The sequence below is a fragment of the Pyrus communis genome, chromosome 10 (assembly GCF_041283825.1).
Source record: "Pyrus communis isolate YQ-2024b chromosome 10, ASM4128382v1, whole genome shotgun sequence".
Taxonomy (NCBI): Eukaryota; Viridiplantae; Streptophyta; class Magnoliopsida; order Rosales; family Rosaceae; genus Pyrus; species Pyrus communis.
Window position 1 is genome coordinate 197600 of NC_142574.1, and position 14069 is coordinate 211668.

The following is a 14069-nucleotide window of genomic DNA, read 5'->3' on the forward strand; positions in this document are numbered from 1 at the left end:
CTCCATATATATTTCTCTAATCTAACTAAAGTGACGAGATCATATACCAGCTGCAAACATACTTGCAAGGATAGACATACATAACAGACATCAAGCTAACAACCCCGAAGGGTGTGTCGCATTGAAGGATGATTGGCCCCCCTATTGGACAACCAAGTATCTCGACACCTAGCCAATCATTTGTCATCGTCTAGATGCATGACAAATCACTCGGTTCACAGGATTTACTTCCCTAAATGAGGAATGACATGACACAAATGCATCCCTACTTGATCGCTTACTCAACGATCTCATGAAATTAGGAGGCTTGAAGTTTTTGGTCCATTATGCATACATGGATGCAATATAGAATTGGAATTAGATTATCATTGATGATGTTTCACTTCTATGATAGCTACCAATATAAATGAAAGCATTTCAGGTTTTAACAAATAGTTTAAATATATATTAGAGATGATTTTAGTAAAGGCACTGGGTGGGGAAATAGTATTTCAAATTTTTAACTTTTTTGTGGTGTGTGAAATTATAATGTTTATTCTTCTGAAAAATTAAATAACTTTATATATATGTTAGAGGTTTTTAACGATGTATGATAGAGGACCTTGGGGATTTTTTATTTTTTGAACAAATGATATTATTTACACTAAGGGGAGAATGATAAGTTTAGCCTCACAATAATATGTTTAAATTTGAATTTGGCGAAAATCAAACTTAAGACCTCTTACTTACAAATGAAAAGAAATACCACTAAATTGTAATAATAAGTGACTATAGAGAACTTTGGTTTTTTTTCACTTAAAATATAAATAAAAATACAAATGGGAATGTAAAAATAAAATAATTAACATAATAACTGAAAAAATAGAAAAAAAGAAAGTGAGAAAGTGGGGATAAAAAAGGCAAAAACATAGAGAGAGAGTGGTGCAAGCCTAGGGAGAATCGATAAAATTTTGAGGTATGTTTTCTCAATCTTATTAGGGTAAATTACATTTTCATACCTCAGGTTTGTAGTCTATTTCAATTCCTTACAACATCTTCAAAACATTTCATTTTCATACCTTAAGTACTATTTTATTTCAAAATAATACATCCGTTACATTTTTCATCCATTGATCCGTTAAGTGCTGACGTGGCTGCCACATATATGCCACGTGGCCAAAAAAAATAATTTTTTATTTTTTTTTAAACCTAAATCTTCAAAAAAAAAAAAAAAGTTAGAAAACTAGATCCCATCACCCCAACCCCCCCCCCCCCCCCCCCGGGGCCGAAACCCCCATACGTAAACCTTCAATCGAAAAAATAAAAAAAAAATAGAAAACCCAGATCCCGCACACCTTCCTCCCTAGATCCCGTCAAACCCCCCCTCGCGGTGTCTGAGCCTCATCATCTTCCATCTATCGTTCGCACCCATCCTTCACCTCCTCCGCGCACCCATCTTCCCATCTTCCCTCTTCCAACCTGAGCCCAACCTGCAACCCAAAAATAAGAAAAAGAAAAAAAAAACCCAGCACACCCACCCTCTGCACCCATCCTCGCACGCACCCCTTCCCTCCTCTACACACCCCACTCCTTAAATCCACATTCATTGGGGAAGACATAATTTGGGTTGTATGGAAATGGAGAGTTTGTTTTTCTTTTCTTTTCTGGGTTTTTTGTTTTTTTGTTTTTTTTCTTTCTGGGTTGCAGGTAGTGGGTGCAGAGGAGGAGTTGGAGGGTGGGTGTTTGAGGAAGACAGGAGGGGGAGGAAGATGAAGGATGGTTTTTTTTTTTTTTTTCCCTTATCCTCTTCTTCTTCTGGGTTGCAGGTTAGGGTTAGGAGGGGGGGGTAGGGAGGGATGGGGGTTGCGGGTTTCGCTTTTGTGTTTGGTTTTTATTTTTTATTTTTTAAGAAGATTCAGGTTTTAAAAAAAAAAAAATTAAAATATTAAATTTTTTGCCACATGGCAGACAATTGGCAGCCATGTTAGCACTTAACGGATCAATAGATGGAAAATGGAATGGAGATATTATTTTGAAATGAAATAGTATTTAATGTATAAAAATGAAATGTTTTGAAAATGTTGTAAGGAATTAGAATAGGCTCCAAATTTGAGGTATGAAAATGTAATTTATCTATTTTATTATTATTATTTTTTATAGCAATAAAAAATTACAATTTTAATAAGATAATACCTAAAGATAAGATATGATAAATTTCTATAAGAATTCTATTACAACTGCATCTTATTTTTTAAGTTAATCTAATATTGTGTTTTACAAGATATACTCTCAAAACGATCTTACCAATTTACCATCATCACCCGAAAAGGAATCAGGAACTGCCTTACGAAACCTTTTGCAATTTCAATATTTAAGATTTTTCCTTTATAAATTAAAGTAAAAGTCTCCTGTGAGTTCCCTCGATTCGATTCGGCTCGTCTCCTACCTTGTGAGTATAACTTTTCTTTTTAATTATTTTATTTAAATCTGTGAATCTCTGTGTGGAACTTTGTGAAAAAGGTTTTTGAATTTAAAGCTACCAAACACGAAATCACTCACAAAATTAAACAAATGAAACACTAAACAACTAAGCCAGATCTACCATGGTCATTAACGAGAGACCTCCCAAGCGCCCCAGGACGAGGGTCTCCGCCGATCTCCCCGACTTTTTCGCCTTCCCTCCGCTCCAAAACGACGGTGTCGACCCCCTGCCCTTCCGCGACAGCGTTCGCCGCTTCCTCATTCGTCACGCGCATGTCACGTGCCCATCATCCTCGCTGTTCCCTACCCTGGTGACGTCGCAGATCTCACTCCGCCGACTCCGGGTAGGGCATCTGGGGGACCGGACCGCCGTGCTTCCCTTGGACGTCGTGGAGGAGGACGTCACCCGCTCCAGACGATCCGTCTACTGCGACCAGTGCTGAGTGGTTGGTGAGTCCACTCACCCACCCTCTCACTCTCTTTCTCATCTCTCTGTTATTAATTTATTAATAGTTATGTTTATGAGAATACTTATTTATTTTGTTTTTTGGAAACGTTTATGAGAATGCTTTGGATAGTGTTTAACTTAACGTTTCGTTTGGCAAAACGACAAACAATGAAGGTTGGAGTGGGCATCCGGTGTGCAAGAAGCTATACCACTTCATAATATGAAGAGGGGCTGATGGCGGTGAGAGTGATCAGATGCAGAGCAACGGCGGTAGCAAGTGGTGCAACTCTATTATTGCCACCGCCACGACGGCTGAGACGGAAGATGTGGAAGAGTGGGCGTATCTTCAGCTTCATGACAACACTCACATCCTCCACGCCGTCATTCACTCCAATGGCTTCGCCCACCTTCTTACCCTCAACGACAGACAAGGTGGCTCCGCCATTCTCTCTGGCCGTCATATTTTGGACTTTTGGGATAGGCTTTGTCTAGCCCTCTCCGTCAGGTCCTTAATTCTTTCCTTTTACCTTTTTATATTATTTTGCAAATTATGTTTGAATTTGGAGATCAGGGGAAACTGAATTGCATTACTTATGTGGCATTTTGAAATACATTCGACAGGACAGTTAGTGTGATGGATGTGTCCAAGAAGTACGGGATGGAGTACCGGATGCTGCACGCTGTCACCAGCGGCCGTTCTTGGTTTGGCATTTGGGGTTATGAATTTGGTGCTGGGAGCTATGCTCTCACTCAACATTCCTACCAACAGGCAGTGGATACTCTGTCTAGCTTGCCTCTAGACCCTTTTATATTCCAACCAAGGAAACCCCGGACTCGCCTCCACTCTGTTATTGCCTTTTACCAATCGTTATCGGATATCCAACTCCTAACAATCAAGGACCTTTTTACCTATATGTTGAGTCTCATCCATAGAGCCCGCCAGCATACATCATCTAAGAAGAAACCTGATCAGCAGCGCCCTTCCAAGGCCTTATGTGCCTGGACGGCCAATGATGTCGAACATGTGCAGCAAGCTAGTATCAAGCTGCTCCTTGCAGCAGTTGGTGCTGGTGGGTTTAGTTGGGTGTCAAAACGAGCTCTCAGGGGTGCGTTGTACAAGAACTCCTCTTTGGAGCTTCTTGATTACTGCCTGAAACACCTGGGAGGGAAGTTGGCACCCACTGGTATGGTAGTTAAGGCCCGATGCAGTCCCACTTCAGTTGACCTAGAATACAGGTAATAAGAGACCGCCGTTGTTTGGTTCAGTTGCTTTTGTCAACTTACGCATTCGTTGAGTCCTGACCTGACATTAATTATTGTAACAGGCTTGAGTCGTCAAGTGTTCAAAATGTTGATGGATCTGAGTCGAATTTGAATTTTCCATCAGAAGAGCAAATCCTTTGTGACCTCAAATTTTTATATGATTCCATTCTCCACCCGGACACCATGCTAAGCTATACCCCTCAAGTGATGGAGGAACGCATTATTGAAGCTGCAACTAAGCTTCTTGATTGCAAGCAATTCGTAAAGGACTATAGGCCTTATAAAATGGCAGAGGAAGGCTCCCTTGGGATTCATCTCTGGTGTCATGTGGAGCTTTCAGATGAAGCCAAAGATGATTTTGTCCTGCCTCCGGAACTTCTTGTATTGCCCTGAATGCGACAGTTGCCGACCTTAAAAAGGAAGCGACTACAGCCTTTCAGGAAGTATATGCCATGTTTAAGAGGTTTGAAGTAGAGGAATTGCTTGGATATGGCTCTATAAAGGATGCATTTACAGTAAAACTTCTGCTTGGATCATGTGGCTCAATTCGATTGAAAGGTAGATGCCTTGCAAAACTTGGGCTGAACCGTTTCCGGAAGGAGAGAGGACTTGAAAGCTGGACCGTTGATTGCACTTGTGGGGCCAAGGATGACGACGGGGAGATGATGCGGGAGGAAGACTTGGATGAATGAAAATTTATATTTGCCTTGTGCATTTGAAGAGAGTGATTTCTCCTTCTAAAATCAAGCATTTGGCTTGGTTGTGTGAGCGCATCCACGATTAGCGACGTGAGCGAGCTCCATTTTCCCTAGTTGAGTGATTCCCAAGTCATATATCCCTGTCTCCTCGAGACCTTTGGTTCTTTCCTGCGTCAAGTGGTATCAAAGCCAGGTTATCCGTTGCGGTTGAAGACCATGGCTGTGATTTACAATCTGTTTGAAGAGCACACTGTCAAAGAAACTAGTTTCGTCGATTGGAATTTACCACCAATTTACAATGAGTACATTAACGATGAAGAAGTCAAAGAGAATTTTTTTGATTGGTGTTCTCCACTAAATTATGGCGAGCATGGAATTACCATCGCCTCCAAGGTCGCACCAATTCCACGGAAGGAGAATGAGTTAAACATGATTGATACGCCTGGGCATGCCAATTTCGGTTGTGAAGTTGAGCGGGTTGTTGGAATAGTCAAGGGTGCAATTTTAGTTGTTGATGCTGGGGAAGGTCCGCTTGCACAGACCAAGTTCGTACTTGCTAGAGCCTTAAAATATGGGCTACACCCCATTCTTCTTCTGAACAAAGTAGATTGTCCAGCAGTTTTTGAGGAAAGGTATACATTTTGCATGCCTAGAACTCTATTTCAAACGGAAATAATACGTGGATGTTTTGTTGCCCAGAATGATAATCAGGTTTTTGAATTTAATTCTAAGCATCTACCTTTGGAACAACATTTATTTTCTTCCCAACGAGTTGATTGGAGTTTTCCTCCAATATATGATGATTACTCTGATGATGGGTATTTGGTGATTTCTACTAAAGAGGTATTTCCAATTAAGTTTATTCAAGAAATTACATCATCAACCACTACACAAGGAAGTCTTGAACCTACAGTTTTTCAACCTCTTCCAATAAAGGAAGGAAACTCCTGGTTGGAAGATGATTTCAATGGCTTTGATGTCGTTGATTGTACTATTTTGCAAATCTGGTTCGGTGCCGTATGTGATGACTTTTCGTTTGCTCTTTTGAAGATATCTTTGGCTCAAGTTGTTAATACTCAAGTATTTGGAGAGCCCAAACAGTTAACACCTTGGACAGGTCGAAAATCTAAATTCAAATCAAGATTAAAAAGATGCAAACTCGAGGAGGAGTTTTTTCTGACAAGAGGAGAATGATGCAGGAGGCAGGCCTTGAAGAAAATAATTGAAACCATTAATATGCTTTGGAATAACAAAGGTTTTGTATTTTAATTATTTGGAAATTTGTTAAGTTATTTTGGAAGTTGTAAAGGTGTTGTAGAAACCTGAGGTCTATTAATTTGTAAACGCTTATAAATATTGTACTAGAAAGCCTTGAATGACAGATTTGAATGAATTAAAATATATTTTGCTTTGTGCAATTGAAGTGAGTGATTTCTCCTTCCCTAATCAAGCATTTGGCTTGGTCGTGTGAGTGAATCCACGATTAGCGACGTGAGTGAGCTCTGTTGCCCCTGGTTGAGTGAATCCCAGGTTATCTATTCCCCTCTCCTCGATACCCTTGGTTCTGTCCTGGTGGTAGCATTGCGCGCATCATTTGTGTTCGTCCTCAAAATCAACTCAGTTCCTGTGACTTTTGTCTAGAGAGTCATACATCACTCGAAAGCTGTGGAAGTCTAGTTTTCAACGCAACAAACTGTGCATCAAACCGAATTTTGTGTGTGCAGATATCGACAAAGCACCATAGAGCATCAGTGCTGTCGCGAAAACAAAATCAGTTCTCTTGCGGGTCAGTTTTCGATTTGGTTAAGTATTTCTCGACCTTCATGCCATATATCATTTGAAAGCCCTTCCAGTCTAGTTTTTAAATTCTCAAGCGATTTCTCAATCCGTTATTTCTACAAAGCAATATCTACAATTTACTAAAGCATGTTATTGCCTCTAGTAAATGAGGTTAGATGGGTTCTAGAAACGGCTGTCTTCGATTTTTCAGGTGACGATTTTCTAAATCTCAATCTTCCTCCAAATTTTGATCGTTGTCCAAATGGTGCATGTGAGATTTGTTGTGCATGTAATGAGGTTGAAAAACGTTCCAACATGGAGTTTGGCACGAAAGGGGAATATACAGAAAGCAGTGATGTAATCGATAACTTGGTCGAATGGGATTCCGTCCCAGTTTATGATCAATACGAGGGCAATGAATATATGGTTGAAGAGTTCCATGGACAACTATATAATGGAGTACAAGCTCTTAATATCCGTAGAATTCATGATCCTTTTTGGGACAGTTTCATTGCTCAAGATATGAGAGGAGAGCCCTTTGATAGAAGAACTTTTCAACATGATTTGAAATCTCTCGGCTCATTTGAAGAAGTGATTTGGAAGCACTATTCCAAGGTGATTATTTTCACGAAGAAAACATTAATGTGTGCATGGTCTATAGGAACTTTGAAAATTTTGGTGCTAAATTCGGTATCGTGGAACATCTTGGTTGGACATTCAAAAGATCGACGAAAAAACAAAAAAAAAAAGAGACCAAATGAAATTCAAGGACGAATTTTCTTCGAGAAAGGGAGAATGATGCGGGAGGAAGACTTGGATGAATGAAAATTTATATTTGCCTTGTGCATTTGAAAAGAGTGATTTCTCCTTCTAAAATCAAGCATTTGGCTTGATTATGTGAGCGCATCCACGATTAGCGACATGAGTGAGCTCCATTGCCCCTGGTTGAATGATTACCAGGTCATATATCCCTGTCTCCTCGAGACCTTTGGTTCTTGCATGCGTCAGGAGAGGATGTTGGCTTGTGATACATGTGGTGTTTGGCAGCACACCAGGTGTGCCAGGATTCATAGCTCTGATGAGATTCCTGCAAAGTTTGTTTGTATGAGATGTGTGAGCTCATACCGCAAGGAAAGCCAAAACACCCATAAACCAGCCAAGGGAGTTAACAAGAGTGTTTCTTTCTCCAACTCAGCTTGCAGAGCAAAGGCAGCCGCAACTGATGGTCCCAGCGTAGTATCTAACTTCAACATGACACTCGGTGTTCATTGATTTGTAATTTTGACTCTGTACAGTTAGCATCTGTTAGTTTCTGGACGGGGGCAGATTTTTTGCCACTAAGTAGTTCATTGCGAACTTGCCCCATCGTGAACCCCATTTTGAGAAAAGTTGTCTCTGCAAATAGCTCAACGGAAAAAGAAAATGACTATTTATTCATTGTGTTCCTAACAAAACTTGTCATGATTTTGAAAAATGGTAACTGAACTTGAAAGTTGCCTCTTCATCCTCCTCTTTGATCGGAATTCTTACCTGTTTCCTCCGCCTGTGTCGACACTACAATTTTAGCTTCTAAATTAGTGCCATGGGGTTCAGCCCTTGAAAAAGAAAGGTTTCTAACAGCCGTACACAGACTGGTATACTTGGTAACCACTTCCTTGTACGCACTCAGCAGTCTTTCGACATCTCCAACTGTCAAATCTCCAGCCTCTTTGTCCATATAAGGATAATTTGATGAACCTGTAGCTTTCAATAGAATGTTTATCCATTAGTCAAGAGTCTGGAAGGGTAACTAACAGAAACAAAAACCGATAAAAAATATTTTCACAATGGTGGATGCATTTATCTGTTACTTATGGAACTTTGGTTTGGAATATTACAACTAAAAGTACACGGTCCCAAGCTCCCATTATTTGAGCATACAAAAGAAAAATAAAACAAGGCACATATTGTTTTGTTGTCAAAGAAGAAAAAAACGTAATGGTCGAAGTTCTATAGTTTTTCTAGAGGTAGCATAGGTTCAATTCACAAGGGTAGTGTTCGTTGGATATAGTATCTAATTCAGTGAGGATATATATACCAGCTTGTGATTCGTTCACAACCTTAATTGCTTATCTTGGTAATCCAATATCAGTTCGGCCTTGTTTGGTGGTAGGATTGGTATAACTAACTTTCCTGCATGACTAACATTTTGTAACTTCTACTTGGACAAGATTTTAAGTTGATATCCATTTCTTGCTTCAACATACATTGAATCTAGTGAATTATGCAATCCAATCCAATCCGAAATGAGGCCAACACCTCAAAACTAGGGCCTGAAGAAAAGGTAGCATTTATGGTGTTTGGATGAGGAACTTTTAAAGTCAATGAATCTAAGGGGAAAATTGTTAGGTTATATATTAAAATAGAGGGACTTCAAAATGACTAAATGCAATACATTTGAGAGAACTCTTGAATGACTCCTTCAAGGGTGTCATTTGGAAGTCGTGTGTTTAGCGTCTTGTAGTGCACTGGCAACATTTTAGTAGTTGATTGGTAAAGCTTCTTCTAGTGCATTTTTAACAATTGAGTCTAAAGTTCCTTGAGACTTTAAATTTCCTCATCCAAACATACGGTAGGAAAATGAGTTATAGCTTGAACCTTACCACTTCTCTCTTTATAATGGAACACTGCTGATGAACCAGGATCTGTCTGGCCTTGTGAGGTTGTCATTTCTTCCAAAGCTTGTGTGGCGTCCTTTTCTGTAGCTTTATTGGTCAATCTTGCGGCATGCATACTCTCTTCAAATTCGATTTCGTCGATAGAAAGAGATTTAGCATTTAACTCAAGAATAAATGTTTTGGCTGAGACTAGATTGGTGAAGTAATAAGCCGCTTCCGACACAAGTTTTGTCTGCCTTCGATATAAATGAATAAATCTGAGGTTGGAATGCAATTGTGGAGGATTGGCCTGTTAGTGCAAAGCTGAAGGGGTTAGTAACTAGTGATGCAGCATATAGAAATAAATATAAAACTTTAAAATGATTGAACAACAACCAGCATCAAATATGACATCTTAATTAAATAACACAAAGTAACTACGAACGCAAATGGACACCTTATCACCAACTAAAAAATTCTGATGACGCTGAGAAGACAATCAACAGTAAGGAAAAAAATCAACATTTAACACACACTCCAGGACCAAACAAATGAGGTAATAAAACCTAAAATCTTTCAGGCATGTATGATGTGATCTCACATTGTTAAAATTTGAAAAATCAGAACTGGCATGATTGCAGAATGGCTTATTACCAAGGAAAGCTTGCCTTGATCATGACATATATAAGGACAGGAAGGAAGTCATCAGCTCCTGCTAATACATGATTTTCTGACATTGATGCATTCAGCAACAGATTGTTAATGACCTTGCAACAATTCATAATACAGAGAAGCTTTTCACGAGGGGCTTTGAAGGCATTGATTTTCTGCAATTCTTTTTCTGCAAGCTGAACAGAAAAGAGAGAATTTGTGGCTAGTCCTTTAGTTCTTACAAGGAATAAGTGCAATATTGTTATATCAAATAAAAAGAAATATACGAGTCAAAATTGATATTTGATAATAAAAGGAAAAGAGAGAAGCAGAGTAATGCAGTTATAAAAGATCTTCAAGAATATAGTTATCTGGATGACCATTCATTTTCATAAAACCAATCCATTCAAGGGGAAGGAGGATGGTATCCAAGATTCTATGCAATTATCTCTACTAAATAAGTTATTTTCAGAGTATTTATTGTCTCTCAAACTACACATTCCCCTCCAAAGGAAAAACAAAAGGAATTAGCTGAAGCAGAAATTCCTTTTATATCAATATCGAGTATGGCTGAAATCAAAAGGCACTGTTATGATTTAAAGAACCTAAACTTCAAATATATACAGGTATTTAGCTTGAATTTTTTAGCCTGATGCTATGCACATTCATTCACATTTTGGTTTGGTTGTGTGTCAGGCAGGGCAACAAGGCTGCTGTTTGGTGCTCGTGATTAATAAAGAGAATTAACACACCTCTGCTGGAAAATGAATTGCAATTAAGGACTACTATTTCTAAGAAAATGTGTCTACTGAAGTCACAATCACTCAAACGGCAAACCACAAGGGGTATAGTTCAATCCTGAACTGCCAAAGATTACTAAACTAAACCTGATTCATTATTCAAGCAAATATAATCATTAAGATGAAATTGAAAATGTGCAAATGACATGTCTTTTATGGTTCGTTTACTTATTTAAGAGCAACCAAGTATTCAGCTGGAAATCAACATCTTTAAACAAAATGACCTCTACTACAATGCTTCGTATAACGGAGATAATAGGATAACCATGAAACTATGAGCATTAAATCTAAAATGACAAACAATATACAGAACAATCCATTAGCATATCAAATGGAACTAAATAAGCACTAAAAAGGAATGCAGTGCCTGCAGTAATCTGCACTCCCAACAATCAGTGCAAATGCGGTACACGTACCAGCCATGAAGCTTCATTACGCAGAACTACTGGAATATCCAGATGCTCTGGCTTCAAGAAGGTCTGCAGCAAGTGTATTTTGTGCGAGGTTTCAAGGTCAATCTTTGCATCCTCGGGTGAAGAAGCAAAGGTACGGGAAAACAACTTTGTCATGACATATTTCTCCAAACCCTGCAGTAGCCATCATAGACAAACACACCCCAAGCTCAGTATCCCAACAACAGCAACAACAAAGCCTTTCCCCAAGCTGAGTATCCCACATATAAACAAAATAATTTTGTGGTACGTGCTACAGTGCCTTTCTTTAATACGATTGTTAGTCGGAAAGCTTAAACTATTGTGAACACAAGGGATGCGATGAAAAACGAAATTAACTTTCGAGTGAAGCGAATTTTGAAATTCTTAAGAACACCAACATAGACTAAACCAAATTCGTCCACCATGTTTGAATTGAAACAAACAGGGAGAGAGGGAGGGACAGAGTACCTCCATTGCACAATCGACTTCCTGATCAGTGGCACCTGCCCACAAAGGATGATCCCTAATATTATCTTCCATGGTTGCGTAGAACTCTTGAACCTTTTTGCCATCACTTTCAGGGTTGGCCGCGTAAAACGAAAAGGAAACGATAAAACTGGCAAACAAATATCAAACCAAACAGATTAAATATCCATTCGATTCGATTCCATTTCATTGATTAGGGTTTGAGTTATGGGAGTACCTTTTGATAGATCGGACGAGATCGAGGGAAGCAGGGTTTCGCATTCGATCGAGAAAGTCGTAGAAAATAGCGGAAGAGGATGAAGAGGATGACGATCCCTCCATTCTCTTTTGACAATTTGATTGACCTGAGACCAATTCAGATTCAGGGGAGAACTGCCACCAAAAACACCGCCGCCACAGCCATCACCGCCGCAATCACTCTGTGTCTCGAGAATTTGAACAAGAAGGAGTGGCAGCATATTATTTACCAGCGGATTATAGATTAGTCGTTGATCAGACCAACAACAACCGTTAAAGGAGAGACAGAATTGAGAACAATGAAGAATGTTAGGTTTGGCACGTGACACCCCCAGTTTTACTTGCGGTTAAAATGTTAAATGTTTCCGCCCAAGAAAATGTTAATGTTTTTGTAAACTTCTAGTTTAAGTGTGATTGTGCAAATTATATATTAGATTTGATTTTAGTTATTCTTTTTCTATATGAACTTGTATTCCTTTGAGGAGAATGATTTCTTCTCCCTTTTATTACTATAAATAAGGGCACTACCTAGGGAGAATAATACACATTCCTCTACACAACCCTACAAACACATATCTCTCTCTATTCCCTCTCTGTGCCGTTGGCCCCCCTTCTTCTGTCAGTTAAATATAGGTCACAATACATTATCAACACGCTCCTACCACTGCGCTTAGGAATCTAACGTAGAAGCTTTCCGCATCAAACCAGTTCACCAATATTATCACGCAATCAGGTTATTCTAAAAGAACGGTTTTTATCTCGATATTTTTGCAGCCCTCATAGCATGAACATTCACCATAATGCATGACCTAACTTTACGTTTTTCGAATTTTAGATTCTAGATAAATTGTGTATGCAGTATATCCGTAATCTCTACTAATTAATAAAACACTCATTGTCAACCAAAAGCCTATAAAATTACCAGTTTAAACCTCTAATTAAAACAGAACATGAATAAGAAATATGGGGTAAAAAAATAATTTCACACAACCAAATTTTATTATTATTATTATTTTTCAAAACCTCACCTACATATAATTGATAGGAGCATATTTATGCGACTTTGTTAATTTAATTCTTTGCATTTACTTAGTTAGTTCTTAGTTATTTTAGTATTTTAAGCTATTTTCGTGTGTTTGTAGGTCTAATTGACTAAAGTGGCAAGAAAGTGCATTTTGGTGCATTTTGGAGCAGTTTTGGGCTTGAATTGGATAGCATATGCTTGGAGCAAGATGGATGGACGAAATTGAAGTCCAAAGGAGGCTAGGAATCTGCTAAGGAGATGGAAGAAATTAATTCAAGAATTGGAAGAAAAGGAATCAATCACAAAGAAGGAAACATGAGTCAAACTTCCTTGTTTTGACTTAGTCAATCCTAATCTTTTCCTACTTAATTCCCAGCTGCAAGGACGGTTCCTAATTGATTTGGGACACTTAAATATAAGTTTTTGAAGCATTAATCCCAACAAAGAAGGTTGCCACACTTCCCTTTCCTTTTTCCCTTCCTTCCCGTGCAAGGAACCACATTTCCCTTTCCTATTTCCTATTTTCTGTCCATGCCGTAACTTCCCTTCCTCTTCTCTCTTAGGATTCTGTTTGTTACCATTTTCTTGGAGGATTTGGAGTCTTAAAACCTTCCCAAATTAATTAATTAATGCCTTAACCTTTCTCCATTCATTTAGCCATCATCCACCCCTACCACCATCCAACCTATCCATCCATCACCATAATTCATACCCAAACACCCTTGTGCCGCATCAAATAAGGAGAAAGAAGAGAGGAGAAGCCTTGGACGTTTTGGCCATTCAAGCTTGGATTATTGGAGCGTTTCTAGGTGTAATCTATATTAGTTTTTAATGTTTAATTTATATTCTCTTTGTTTTGCTGTAAACATGAGGAACTAATTTCGTTTTGGCTAGAGGAGGCTTTGAAACCATGATTATATTTGTGATATGAATTGATTAATTCCAGTTGTGATTTCATAAATTGTGAATGCAATTTACTTAACCGTTTGATTGAGAACTTATTCTTGTTTGTTGATTAAGGGTGCACACTTAATTTGCATGCTTGAATTTGGTGCTAGAATATAAGGGAGTTTCACATAATCGTTGCAAACTTATATTCACAAGTAGTTAAGATTGTTTTCACAATCATGTTAAGTTAAATTCCTAGCATGAG

At 38.7% G+C, this 14069-nt stretch overlaps 1 protein-coding gene and 1 pseudogene across 3 annotated transcripts; one reads left to right on the plus strand and one right to left on the minus strand.

Annotated features, from left to right (window-relative positions):
* Positions 1-2434: 2434 nt before the first annotated feature.
* On the plus strand, positions 2435-7920 carry LOC137729637 (PHD finger protein At1g33420-like; annotated as a pseudogene). The gene is made up of 5 exons (XR_015952141.1): positions 2435-2910; positions 3083-3413; positions 3530-4144; positions 4234-4829; positions 7656-7920. The product of XR_015952141.1 is annotated as a PHD finger protein At1g33420-like (transcript).
* Positions 7890-12160, minus strand: LOC137729636 (vacuolar protein sorting-associated protein 9A-like). Of its 2 annotated transcripts, XM_088677936.1 has the most exons (7): positions 11873-12160; positions 11638-11785; positions 11152-11322; positions 9953-10132; positions 9291-9594; positions 8179-8391; positions 7890-8053 (listed from the first exon to the last, which is right to left on the minus strand). In XM_088677936.1, exons 1-7 carry the CDS (start codon positions 11974-11976, stop codon positions 7995-7997), a joined length of 1179 nt encoding a protein of 392 aa, XP_088534062.1. In that variant the 5' UTR covers positions 11977-12160; the 3' UTR covers positions 7890-7994. The 2 variants fall into 2 exon arrangements, with proteins under 2 accessions (XP_088534062.1, XP_068324730.2); XM_068468629.2 differs by lacking the exon at positions 7890-8053 and having other exon boundaries at positions 8055-8385.
* Between the last annotated feature and the right edge of the window lie 1909 nt (positions 12161-14069).

Coding starts and splice junctions, on each gene's coding strand:
- LOC137729636 (XM_088677936.1), bottom strand. CDS start 11,976: ATGGAGGGATCGTCATCCTCTTCATCCTCTTCCGCTATTTTCTACGAC. Junction 8,392..9,290: donor CCATTATAAAGAGAGAAGTG/GTAAGGTTCAAG, acceptor TTCTATTGAAAG/CTACAGGTTCATCAAATTAT. Junction 8,054..8,178: donor GACACAGGCGGAGGAAACAG/GTAAGAATTCCG, acceptor TTTTCCGTTGAG/CTATTTGCAGAGACAACTTT.